Source organism: Bufo bufo, chromosome 3, assembly GCF_905171765.1.
Source record: "Bufo bufo chromosome 3, aBufBuf1.1, whole genome shotgun sequence".
Taxonomy (NCBI): domain Eukaryota; kingdom Metazoa; phylum Chordata; class Amphibia; order Anura; family Bufonidae; genus Bufo; species Bufo bufo.
This window is the reverse complement of record NC_053391.1, coordinates 134023908-134036865: the sequence shown is the minus strand read 5'-3', so window position 1 is coordinate 134036865 and position 12958 is coordinate 134023908. Positions and strand designations below refer to the sequence as shown.

The following is a 12958-nucleotide window of genomic DNA, read 5'->3' as shown; positions in this document are numbered from 1 at the left end:
TTTTATTAAATAGCTCATTCAGAGAATTACAAAAGTATTTGAATCTAGGTGCTGGCTTGAAATACATAGAATATTTTTTGTGGGACAGCCCTGTTAACACGTACATAGCTATGTATTGGGATATCTATCGAGAGTACCTTGGACTTTGCTGATGTCATGTCTTTAAAGTGACAACATTGTATATGACACTTTGTCAATCGAGTCATCTAGTGACACCCTCATGCAGGGGTCCACCACAGGAACCCAATGTCTGCAATGGTCAAGTAGGGTTTGTGTTCCCTTTTACTCGACAGACCCTTAAGCACTACTTCACCCACATGAATGGGTTTTATAGAGTCTTGTATGTTACACAGTCTAAATATATTCAGTATATTATATAAAGTAATCTATACTATCATTTAGAACTAGACAACTGGATAGAGGGATTAAAGAGTTAATGAAATTATTATTTCCTAAGGTGTACCTGGAGTTGGTGGTGTTCCTGGTGTAGGCGGCGTGGCCGGAGTAGGAGGAGTTCCGGGAGGTGAGTTAAAATAATGTTGGTGAAACTATGTTTATTTAATATGGTATAATGGTGTAGATGGGTACCTATTTATTTTATGCACTTATATAGCGGTACTATATTCCGCAGCGCTTTACAGACATTAGCATCATGCTGATCCCAGTGGAGCTCACAATCTAAGGTTCCTTTCAGTATGTCTTTAGAGTGTGGGGGGGAAACTGGAGTAGCCAGAGAAAACCCATGCAAACACGTTTTTTTTTTTGTTTTGTTTTCTGTTTTTTGGTGAGATGCGAACCCAGGACCCCAGCACTGCAAGGCACCAGTGCTAACCACTAGGCCAACGTGCTGCCCATCACCAAGCAAGTCAACCACACTTAGATATGTGACAATAGTTGTAGTTAGGTTATTCCCTCTCATGGGTCAAAGATTAACGTCACTTCCCTAGTGCATGTAAATATTCTAATGAATTCAAATTGGCATGTTGGTGACACCCGCCCTTGGTTACAATACGTGTGTGTGATTATTTTATTATGGAAGCCCTAGATCTTATTTCATTACTGGTATGCTCTTGTATCATTACAGCGGGCTATGGAGTTGGAGGTCTTCCTGCAGGAGGTGTGTGTTATTATATGCTATTATTATATCTGACTGAAAAGATATACAAAGTACACAACAAAATGTTGAAGAAATCCCCAAAAATGATTCCCTTAACATTTTTTCGGCAAGTTAAAACCAGATAGTGACACATATCCTTTTTTATTTAAAGGGCTTCTGTCACTCCACTAAACTAATTTTATTTTTTTTGTCTCCTTAAAATCCTTATGCTGCGATTTCTCAATATATAGGGCTATTCCTCAGTTTGGTTCAGTAGTTATATAAAAAAACTGACTTTTATAATATGCAAATTACCTCTCTAGCAGGCCGCTCCATCCTCAGTGCGCCTGCGCCGGGTGTACATGTGACGTCATCGGCGCAGGCGCACTGAGGATGGAGCGGCCGAGCGAGCGTCCTCCACTCAGAGCGCCTGCGCCAACTGAAGACCGGCGCGAGATTTGAAACGCAGACAGGGCCAGTCAGAGGACGAGCGCGTTCACTGGCCCTGTCAATCAACATGAGGAGGGGGCGTCATTATGAAGGGAGGATGCGGCTGCTAGCAGCAGGTAGCCGCCCTACCTGCTGCTAGAGAGGTAATTTGTATATTATAAAAGTCAGTTTTTTTTATATAACTACTGAACCAAACTGAGTAATAGCCCTATATATTGAGAAATCGCAGCATAAGGATTTTAAGGAGACAAAAAAAAAAAAAAAGCGTTTAGTGGAGTGACAGAAGCCCTTTAATTCTATTTCCTTAAGGGATTTCTCTTGCCTGAGCTGTTGTTCACAGCATTTAGAGATATGCTTCACAGCAGCCACATGGTCCTTAGACACGAGAGATGGGAGGAGGCTCGTTCACTTCTATGGGAGAGTTTTCTAGTCACGCTCTGTGACCAGTGCAGAGGTCATTGTACAGGGAGGGAGTATATAAGCTTTGACAGTCACCTGCTGTGAATGGTGGATCCTGTGCTACTTAGATATAGGTATTATCCATCCTTGTAATCCTGCCTGTGATGATAATGAGATGACTGCTGAAAAGTGATCTGTACAAACAAAGACGTGATATCTATTACTAGGCTTAGTGGAGTGCGAAAAACTGCAGGATTATATATTGACATGGAAAATGAAAAACCTCAAAAATAATTTCAAAATAGGCTTGACATAAAAACTTGATTTAAACCACAGGTCATTTTCTGGTGACACATTCCCTTTAATGTGATACAGTATACCTCAATATCTGTAGTCTATGTGTCAGTTCTGTATCTGGATATAAGATGACAGGCTGCAGAAAGATCCTTCCCCACTTCTTCCTCTGCAATTCTGGAATCAAGTACCAACAAGGACTCCCTCTTTATTTAGGCCCCCCCCCCCTCTCACCTTAGTGATATGTCAGACATTAATCGAAGGGATCAAGAGGAAATTAAAGAGGTTGTCTGAGTGTTCAATACTGATGACCTATCCCCAGGTTATTGGATAGCGGTTGTGCTTGATATTGCAATTCATCCCCATTTACTTGAATGGGACTGAGCTTCACCTCGGCCATGATACCTACAGTACAGACCAAAAGTTTGGACACACCTTCTCATTCAAAGAGTATTCTTTATTTTCATGACTATGAAGGCATCAAAACTATGAATTAACACATGTGGAATTATATACATAACAAACAAGTGTGAAACAGCTGAAAATATGTCATATTCTAGGTTCTTCAAAGTAGCCACCTTTTGCTTTGATTACTGCTTTGCACACTCTTGGCATTCTAATGAATTTCTTGTATCCAAGGTTTATGGGACTTATCACATGGGATGTAATGCAGCTATTATACTGTATGTAAAACACATGAGAGCACAAACCCCATAGACTATAGAGGGATCCAGCGGTGATTTAGCCACTTTAATTAATGCTGGGTTTCAGTCGGACAAATACCACTGCATGTTCTGTCTCTCTAAATGACACACAATCTTTCCAAGAGTAAATTTGGGAAAGCAGACTGTATAGTCTGTCTCTATTGAATCTTTCCAACTTTCCAAATTCATCAAAGGCGTGCAATTCCATTCTCATTAACACTGCAGTTACCACTGCAGGGTGCAGATCTTCCAACAGGTAGCTTATTTGTTGTAAAAGTGTGGTGGGTGCCAGAGGCAATTGACCCTTTCCACCAGCAGCAAAGTCCAAAATCATAGGCGAGTGTTAACATTGCCACCACACACTGTCCCTTATGGTTCTAAATGGTCTATAGATACTTTGCTTGCTTCTCTCAGGAGTCTGGCTCTTGTCCTCAGCATGAAGGAATGGAGGATCCTTGTAGTAGGCCTCACACTGAACAGACCCATGCAGCTCCTCACACTCCGGCTGCCTACTCCAGACTCTCTGGCTGATGCAATCAGACTACACAGCTCCTCCCTCAGAGGGGACAGGTGCAGCCAGCCTCCCTCTTAGTAGGGCACAATAACTACACTGTTTTCCCATAACACAAAATAAGTATTTAATCCCAATGCAACAGTCATCCTCTTCTCATTACCCATATTGCACAGCATAAGACCCTTGCCATTTTTAATGCTATAGGTAATTGTATATCTCTTTTTTCCTGCACAGTTGGTGGCTATGGTGCTGGTGGGCTGCCCGCTGGAGGTTTGTATTTAGAGTATAGCATTTATATACTTTATAATTCACTTTAATGCAGAGTTCTTGCATTTTGCTGGCCTTATGTTATGTTGTATGTTACGTGTACTGACCAGTTTATAAAGGGATTCTGTCACTAGGAAATTATGGGTAAACCAAGCACAGCGTCTTGTAGGGCTAGCTCAGCTGAATGTAATACCTTTCACTTAGTGAGGATAGCTGTAAATAGGTGATGAAGGTCATTTCTGGGAAAATCCTGTTTAAAAAAAAAAAACATAAGCCTCATCCATAAAAACTGTGTGTGCACAAAACATATCGTGCTCGCCATATCAACCAATCAGATTGCAGCTTTTACTTTTTACAGAGTCAGGCTTCTTGCACACGACCGTATGGCTTTTTCAGTATTTTGCAGTCCGCAAAAAATGGATCCGCAAAAAATACGAATGACGTCCGTGTGCATTCCGTTTTTGGCGGAACGGAACAGCTGGCCTCTGATAGAACAGTCCTATCTATGTCCGTTATGCGGACAATAATAGGAAATGTTCTATCTTTGAGGATAGTTCCACATTGGTGTTACCAGTTGGGGGGGGTGTTACTGTGCAGTCTGACAATCACTGCTCCCAGTGCCAGACACAAAAACACCGCCTCACAAACCGGCAACACCCAGATGGACCTTTATTGCGGACTGCTGGCAATCCAGTTATAAACTTCTAGCAGGAATAAAAGAGGAATGGCACAACATAGGTCCATGCTCCAGAATTGTTATCACAGGGGGAATGCAAGTAGTTACTAAAAAAAAAACATGTCAGGAGAGGTGACAGGTCCTCTTTTTTGTAAATTTATTAATTTTGAAAGGGATAGTCTGGATTCTGCAATAAAGGTTATACTATGCATAATGAAAATTTACATGGATATTCAATACACTTTTCTGCTTGCAGTCCTTCAAATGGTGAGGCACCTTCATTGTTTACTCTCAGTGAACAAAAATCTCCACTGGCCATGTGAAGGTCACACGTTAAGCCAGCCGAAATAACGTGGCCACATCTGTACATGATGTATTACAGCTACATTACCCTTATCAGAGCCTATCCAGACACCTGTCCACCACATGACCAGGACAGGTGTTTATCTATTTGCTGAAAGTGGAATACCCCTTTAAAGTTTGCAGAGGGTCAGACAGAGTGAAGGACCACAGAGGCCATTAAAGGGAACCTGTCATGTTGGACATGGTGTTTGCGCTGCAGGCACCATATTATAGAACAGGAGGAGTTGAGCAGATTCATTTAGCTTTATGGGGAAAGATTCAGCATAACCTCCCTTTTATTCATTTAAATTCCTGCTCATTCTGGGTTTTAAAAACTAGGAGGCGGTCCTATCAGTGATTGACAGGCTTCCCTCTATGCCTGTCAATCACTGATAGGACTGCCTCCTGGACTTCAAAGTCCTGAATGAGCAGGAATTTACATGTATAAATTACAAGTTTTACTGAATCTTTCCCCATAAATTTATATATCAATCTGCTCAGCTCCTCCTGCATTATAACATGCTGCCTGTAGCTTACAGTGCATTTTCATTGTGACAGGTTCCCTTTAAATCTTGTAACTAGACCATCCTAAATGTGTATTCTGTATACTGGGGTGCAATACATGAAAAGTTCTTTAGTGTTCTTTCTTTTTGATTTGCAGTTGGTGCTGGCACCGGAGGAGTGCCAGGGGCAGGTATGTAAGATGCTTACTGTTTCCCAGACAACAACAAAAAATAAATAATATAACTTGTTTTTATGTGTTCTCCACTAATGGAGTTTACCTTCCGGTCTATGTATACTTTATAATCAAACTTCAAAGTTACTGACCATTATGTGCACTCTCAAATCTAAGACTGGAGATGCCTATTCATATGGGTCAGCTGAACCAGTCTATTTCCGTAGGACCTTCTGACTAACAAGCATACCTGGGGAAAGATGGATCAGTCATCTTGGATTTCAATGTGCCCAATCCTCTGTTCCCATAGGAGACAAGCTGCTGCCAGAGGTGTATGGAAATGGGAGGATAATAGCTGTCCTCTGAACAAGTGTTTGGTCAGAAGTCCCAGAAACATCTAAAAATGTCAAAAATGTTTGCACAGCTGCTCCTCATCTCCAAGCCTCAGGCTAATATAATTCACGGGGCTGTTGAACTTAAAGAGGCAGTGAACGTTTGATATGTCATAGAAACATATCAAAGGTTTTGATTGGTGGGAGTCTAAGGGCTGAGACCCCACCATTGAACGCTAGAAGGAGGAGAGAAGCCCTTACATGGCGCACTCTCTCTCCTCACTGCAGGAGATGGAATACAGATGGGCCCATAGACTTTCTTTGGAGTCTCAGCGCTCGGACCTCCACCAATCAAAACAGTAAAGCGCCACTTAAAAAGTAATCCCAGAATTGGTATAAACAATAATATGAATTATCTGCAAAATTATTTTTTGTCAATATATGGATTATAAAAACTTTAAATTATGTTTTCCTTATGTCTATAGGGTTTTATCCAGGTGCAGGAGGCAAACCTCCCAAACCAGGTCAGTATGTTAGCATCTGCTACATTTTTGGATCAATGTCAATTTATATGTCAATTTACAACTTACAATGTGTGTTTAGGTTATGGAACTGGAGGAGTATTACCTGGTGGTGGACTAGTGGCTGGTGGTGGACTAGTGCCTGGAGGTGGACTAGTTCCTGGTGCTGGACCTGGGGGCATAGGAGCTGGAGGTGAGAGTCTAGGTCCCATATAGTTATGTATATTGGAACCTGATTTATACTTTTTTGTTTCACTTGTAAATGTATTCCTCAAATAGTCGATTACTTCAAAGTTGTATTCTATGTTCTTTCTTTTGTCAGGCCTGTACCCAGGAGCTGGTGCAGGAGGGAAACCACCAAAACCAGGTAGGATGTTTTCATCCATTCATACAATGAATGTATAAGTTAATTTAAATAAAATCTATCATGTTCAAAACAGTGGGCAGCATGTTATAGAGCAGGATGATCTGACCTGATCAGTGTTTTATGGGAAAAGATTCAGTATAGCTTGCATCTCAGTCATGTAAATTCCTGCTCATTCTGGGCTTTGAAGTCCAGGAGGTGGTCCTATCAGTGATTGACAGGCTTCCCTCTATGCCTGTGTATACAGAGATAGCTGCCAATCCTGATAAGACCATTTCCTTGTCTTCAAAGCCCAGAAAGAGCAGGGATTTAAAGGAATGAAACACGGCTGAATCTTCTCCAACAAAACTATACTATATATCAATCTGCTCAGCTTCTCCTGCTCTGTTACATGCTGCATTATACTGCATTTACATCACGATAGTTTCTCCTACAATAATACTCTTCTATTACAGTCTTTTGGTGCAATGTAAATTTAGAGAAAAAAAAATGTTGTACTGTTTTCTTTATGTTTTATTACATTCTCTAAGGTTATGGTGCTGGTGCTGGACTTGGTAGTCTTGGAACTGGTGCTGGTGTTGGGGGACTAGTGCCTGGAGCTGGAATAGGAGGTGGACTAGTTCCTGGTGCTGGACCTGGGGGCATAGGAGCTGGAGGTGAGAGTCTAGGTCCCATATAGTTATGTATATTGAAACCTGATTTATACTTTTTTGTTTCACTTGTAAATGTATTCCTCGAATAGTCGATTACTTCAAAGTTGTATTTTATGTTCTTTCTTTTGTCAGGCCTGTACCCAGGAGCTGGTGCAGGAGGGAAACCACCAAAACCAGGTAGGATCTTTTCATCCATTCATACAATGAATGTATAGGATAATTTAAATAAAATCTATCATGTTCAAAACAGTGGGCAGCATGTTATAGAGCAGGAGGATCTGACCTGATCAGTGTTTTATGGGAAAAGATTCAGTATAGCTTGCATTTCAGTCATTTAAATGCCAGCTCATTCTGGGCTTTGAAGTCCAGGAGGTGGTCCTATCAGTGCTTGACAGGCTTCCCTCTATGCCTGTGTATACAGAGATAGCTGTCAATCCTGATAAGACCATCTCCTTGTCTTCAAAGCCCAGAAAGAGCAGGAATTTAAAGGAATGAAACACGGCTGAATCTTCTCGAACAAAACTATACTATATATCAATCTGCTCAGCTTCTCCTGCTCTGTTACATGCTGCATTATACTGCATTTTCATCACAATAGGTTCTCCTATAATAATACTCTTCTATTACAGTCTTTTGGTGCAATGTAAATTTAGAAAAAAATAATGTATTGTACTGTTTTCTTTATGTTTTACTACATTCTCTAAGGTTATGGTGCTGGTGCTGGACTTGGTAGTCTTGGAACTGGTGCTGGTGTTGGAGGACTAGTGCCTGGAGCTGGAATAGGAGGTGGACTAGTTCCTGGTGCTGGACCTGGGGGCATAGGAGCTGGAGGTAAGAGTCTAGGTCCCATATAGTTATGTACAGTACAGACCAAAAGTTTGGACACACCTTCTCATTCAAAGAGTTTTCTTTATTTTCATGACTATGAAGGCATTAAAACTATGAATTAACACATGTGGAATTATATACATAACAAACAAGTGTGAAACAACTGAAAATATGTCATATTCTAGGTTCTTCAAAGTAGCCACATTTTGCTTTGATTACTGCTTTGCACACTCTTGGCATTCTCTTGAGGAGCTTCAAGAGGTAGTCCCCTGAAATGGTCTTCCAACAGTCTTGAAGGAGTTCCCAGAGATGCTTAGCACTTGTTGGCCCTTTTGCCTTCACTCTGCGGTCCAGGTCACCCCAAACCATCTCGATTGGGTTCAGGTCCGGTGACTGTGGAGGCCAGGTCATCTGGCGCAGCACCCCATCACTCTCCTTCATGGTCAAATAGCCCTTACTTTCAACATTTTCCCAATTGTTCGGCTGACTGACTGACCTTCATTTCTTAAAGTAATGATGGCCACTCGTTTTTCTTTACTTAGCTGCTTTTTTCTTGCCATAATACAAATTCTAACAGTCTATTCAGTAGGACTATCAGCTGTGTATCCACCTGACTTCTCCTCAACGCCACTGATGGTCCCAACCCCATTTATAAGGCAAGAAATCCCACTTATTAAACCTGACAGGGCACACCTGTGAAGTGAAAACCATTTCAGGGGACTACCTCTTGAAGCTCATCAAGAGAATGCCAAGAGTGTGCAAAGCAGTAATCAAAGCAAAAGGTGGCTACTTTGAAGAACCTAGAATATGACATATTTTCAGTTGTTTCACACTTGTTTGTTATGTATATAATTCCACATGTGTTAATACATAGTTTTGATGCCTTCAGTGTGAATCTACAATTTTCATAGTCATGAAAATAAAGAAAACTCTTTGAATGAGAAGGTGTGTCCAAACTTTTGGTCTGTACTGTATATTGAAACCTGATTTATACTTTTTTGTTTCACTTGTAAATGTATTCCTCGAATAGTCGATTACTTCAAAGTTGTATTCTATGTTCTTTCTTTTGTCAGGCCTGTACCCAGGAGCTGGTGCAGGAGGGAAACCACCAAAACCAGGTAGGATGTTTTCATCCATTCATACAATGAATGTATAGGATAATTTAAATAAAATCTATCATGTTGAAAACAGTGGGCAGCATGTTATAGAGCAGGAGGATCTGACCTGATCAGTGTTTTATGGGAAAAGATTCAGTATAGCTTGCATTTCAGTCATTTGAATGCCAGCTCATTCTGGGCTTTGAAGTCCAGGAGGTGGTCCTATCAGTGAATGACAGCCTTCCCTCCATGACTGTGTATACAGAGAGAGCTGTCAATCCTGATAAGACCATCTCCTTGTCTTCAAAGCGCAGAAAGAGCAGGAATTTAAAGGAATGAAACACGGTTGAATCTTCTCCAACAAAACTATACTATACTGTATATCAATCTGCTCAGCTTCTCCTGCTCTGTTACATGCTGCATTATACTGCATTTTCATCACAATAGGTTCTCCTATAATAATACTCTTCTATTACAGTCTTTTGGTGCAATGTATCTTTAGAAAACAAAATGTATTGTACTGTTTTCTTTATTTTTTATTACATTCTCTAAGGTTATGGTGCTGGTGCTGGACTTGGTAGTCTTGGAACTGGTGCTGGTGTTGGGGGACTAGTGCCTGGAGCTGGAATAGGAGGTGGACTAGTTCCTGGTGCTGGACCTGGGGGCATAGGAGCTGGAGGTGAGAGTCTAGGTCCCATATAGTTATGTATATTGAAACCTGATTTATACTTTTTTGTTTCACTTGTAAATGTACTCCTCTAATAGTCGATTACTTCAAAGTTGTATTCTATGTTCTTTCTTTTGTCAGGCCTGTACCCAGGAGCTGGTGCAGGAGGGAAACCACCAAAACCAGGTAGGATGTTTTCATCCATTCATACAATGAATGTATAGGATAATTTAAATAAAATCTATCATGTTCAAAACAGTGGGCAGCATGTTATAGAGCAGGAGGATCTGACCTGATCAGTGTTTTATGGGAAAAGATTCAGTATAGCTTGCATTTCAGTCATTTAAATGCCAGCTCATTCTGGGCTTTGAAGTCCAGGAGGTGGTCCTATCAGTGCTTGACAGCCTTCCCTCCATGACTGTGTATACAGAGAGAGCTGTCAATCCTGATAAGACCATCTCCTTGTCTTCAAAGCCCAGAAAGAGCAGGAATTTAAACGAATGAAACACGGCTGAATCTTCTCCAACAAAACTATACTATATATCAATCTGCTCAGCTTCTCCTGCTCTGTTACATGCTGCATTATACTGCATTTTCATCACGATAGTTTCTCCTACAATAATACTCTTCTATTACAGTCTTTTGGTGCAATGTAAATTTAGAAAAAAAAAAGTATTGTACTGTTTTCTTTATGTTTTATTACATTCTCTAAGGTTATGGTGCTGGTGCTGGACTTGGTAGTCTTGGAACTGGTGCTGGTGTTGGGGGACAAGGTGCTGGTGGACTAGGTGCTGGACTTGGAGCTGGTGTTGGTGGTCAAGGTGGTGGTGCAGGAGGTGTGTATGACAGCGCATTGTACAAATGTTTTCATATAAGACACTGCTCAGACAATTATTGTTCACTTTATTCACTTGAAACAGAATTGAAAGGAAATCTGAATAATCCTTAAAATGCAAAAAAAAAAAGAATAATTTGAGGCCCTCTAAATTGAATGGATAAAAACTGTAATCAGTGGTACATGGAACATGCCAAAAAATGGGATTAAAAGTTTTCTGAAAAGCTGCCAACCCAGTGATCAGCTGATCACCATGCTCTTGGAACTCTAGGAGATCAATGAGCAGGAAAAATGTAGTATTATGGGTAACCATGTAAAACAAGGATGGGCCAGGTCTGGCAAAGCAGGAGCTACTGTTACAGTCTTATTACAGGGGCAGATTTCTCCCTGTAACAAGCACCGATAGACAATATAGCAAGCAATTGGTACTCATTTAAGGACCTTTCACATAGGCTGATAAATACCCAAATGAATGGCCACATGAATGATTGTCGCCTGCATTCGCTCATTTTCCAGGAACATTTACATATGGCAATGATTAGGTATGAACATTCAAAATGGCCATCATTTATACAATCATTGGCCTTTTACTTAGGCTACTTTCACACCGGCGTTTTGGCTTTCCGTTTGGGAGATCCGTTCAGGGCTCTCACAATCGGTCCAAAACGGATCAGTTTTGCCCTAATGCATTCTGAATGGAAAAGGAATGCATCAGTTTGCCTCCAATCCGTCTCCATTCCGCTCTGGAGGCGGACATTGATGCCCGTCTGACGAAACTGAGCCATACGGATCCGTCCTGACACACAATGTAAGTCAATGGGGACGGATCCGTTTTCTATGACACAATCTGGTACAATAGAAAACGGATCCGTCCTCCATTGACTTTCAATGGTGTTCAAGACGGATCCGTCTTGGCTATGTTAACGATAATACAAACGGATCCGTTCTGAACGGATGCAGACAGTTGTATTATCTGAACGGATCCGCACCAAGCGCGAGTGTGAAAGTAGCCTTAGCAACTCTCTGCACTGGTTCACGGGGAGGATCCCAAGAACGGGATCGATAACAGGATTGATAAGACATATGGACACAGGCTGCATTGTTGAAACAAGCCCTATGAAGCCAATTGTTCAGGCCTGTTTTTTTCAAATGCTTCTACTTGAGCGCAACTTTGAGAGCTTATTGAGGAGTATATATACTTTACATAGTATCCCACAATGAGATATGCTAACAGCTAAACTTTAATACTTGACCCACTTTGAATAACATTGAGCCGCCAAGGTCTGACAGTTTTGATGTGGGAAATATATGGATATCATTTTACATCCAACGGAAACAAACAAAAAAGAATTCAGAAATATCTTGGAAAACCAGGACTAGACCATGATGTCACTTTCTGACCCGCGGTTAGCTGACATCTTTATTAAAGGCAATGAAATATAACTGGCTGTTTGCAGATCTTTTGTTCCCCAGGGCTACATCACTAAAACCATGGAAACTCCCTAGCCTGGCAATAAGCCTAAAGGAGAAAATTATTTTAAATAAGACGCCTAAATTACTATGAGTCACCAAACTGTAATGTTACCATGTGACGGCTGTTTACTGGATGCTGCAGAGATATTAAGCATGTGGCCGTGTTTTCCCCAAGTTGTCCAACCATCTCCACTCTCCAAGGGATACTCCTTTGCCAGGAATACTAAATCATGGCAGAGAAATATTATGCTTAGTTAATTAGTTAACCACTTGCTAATTTGTGAAATCTTTGCAGTCCAGTTAGTGAACCCGCGAGGACTGCAATGTTACAGATGCAATTCAAGAGTAAAAGTAGAGCAAACTGTGACCTGGGAATTACATGAATGATTTAATCGTAGGTTGTCTCATACGATGCAGCTAGGGCTTCTTGGTGCTATGAAAAGGTTCTCCTTACTTAGTAAAGATGAATTGCTTGTAATGTGTACTTCAAAGGCTTACAGGACAAACTTATTCCAGTTAGCCAAATTTCATAAAGTGCATCCTCTAAACAGTACCCTCCCATGCTAATCAAGGAGCATGGGCCTAGCTATAGGGGGCGCAGAGGTAGCGGACGCTACCAGGCACAGGACCCTGAGGGGGCCCAAAGACCTTTGTGCCACATAAGAAGACACCACTAATTTAGAAAGTGCATATTCAAGTTATACCTCTGGCTGAAGGCAAGGGGTTAGGTCAAGAATTTGGCATGGGGAGGGGGTACCATTTAAATTTTT

At 41.1% G+C, this 12958-nt stretch overlaps 1 protein-coding gene across 16 annotated transcripts in view; it reads left to right on the top strand.

Moving 5' to 3' along the window:
* ELN (elastin) overlaps positions 1-12958 on the top strand; it is a 75858-nt gene that overhangs the window by 52505 nt on the left and 10395 nt on the right. For 10 of the 16 annotated variants that reach the window (XM_040423619.1, XM_040423611.1, XM_040423620.1 and 7 more), the window contains 14 exons: positions 458-523; positions 1097-1117; positions 3692-3727; positions 5404-5436; positions 6236-6274; positions 6354-6464; positions 6594-6638; positions 7166-7291; positions 7421-7465; positions 7994-8119; positions 9190-9234; positions 9767-9892; positions 10022-10066; positions 10594-10716. In XM_040423619.1, coding sequence (XP_040279553.1) covers positions 458-523; positions 1097-1117; positions 3692-3727; positions 5404-5436; positions 6236-6274; positions 6354-6464; positions 6594-6638; positions 7166-7291; positions 7421-7465; positions 7994-8119; positions 9190-9234; positions 9767-9892; positions 10022-10066; positions 10594-10716 — 987 coding nt within the window. The remainder of the gene's footprint in view (positions 1-457; positions 524-1096; positions 1118-3691; positions 3728-5403; positions 5437-6235; positions 6275-6353; positions 6465-6593; positions 6639-7165; positions 7292-7420; positions 7466-7993; positions 8120-9189; positions 9235-9766; positions 9893-10021; positions 10067-10593; positions 10717-12958) is intronic. The other 6 variants (XM_040423624.1, XM_040423623.1, XM_040423610.1 and 3 more) reach the window with 5 other exon arrangements.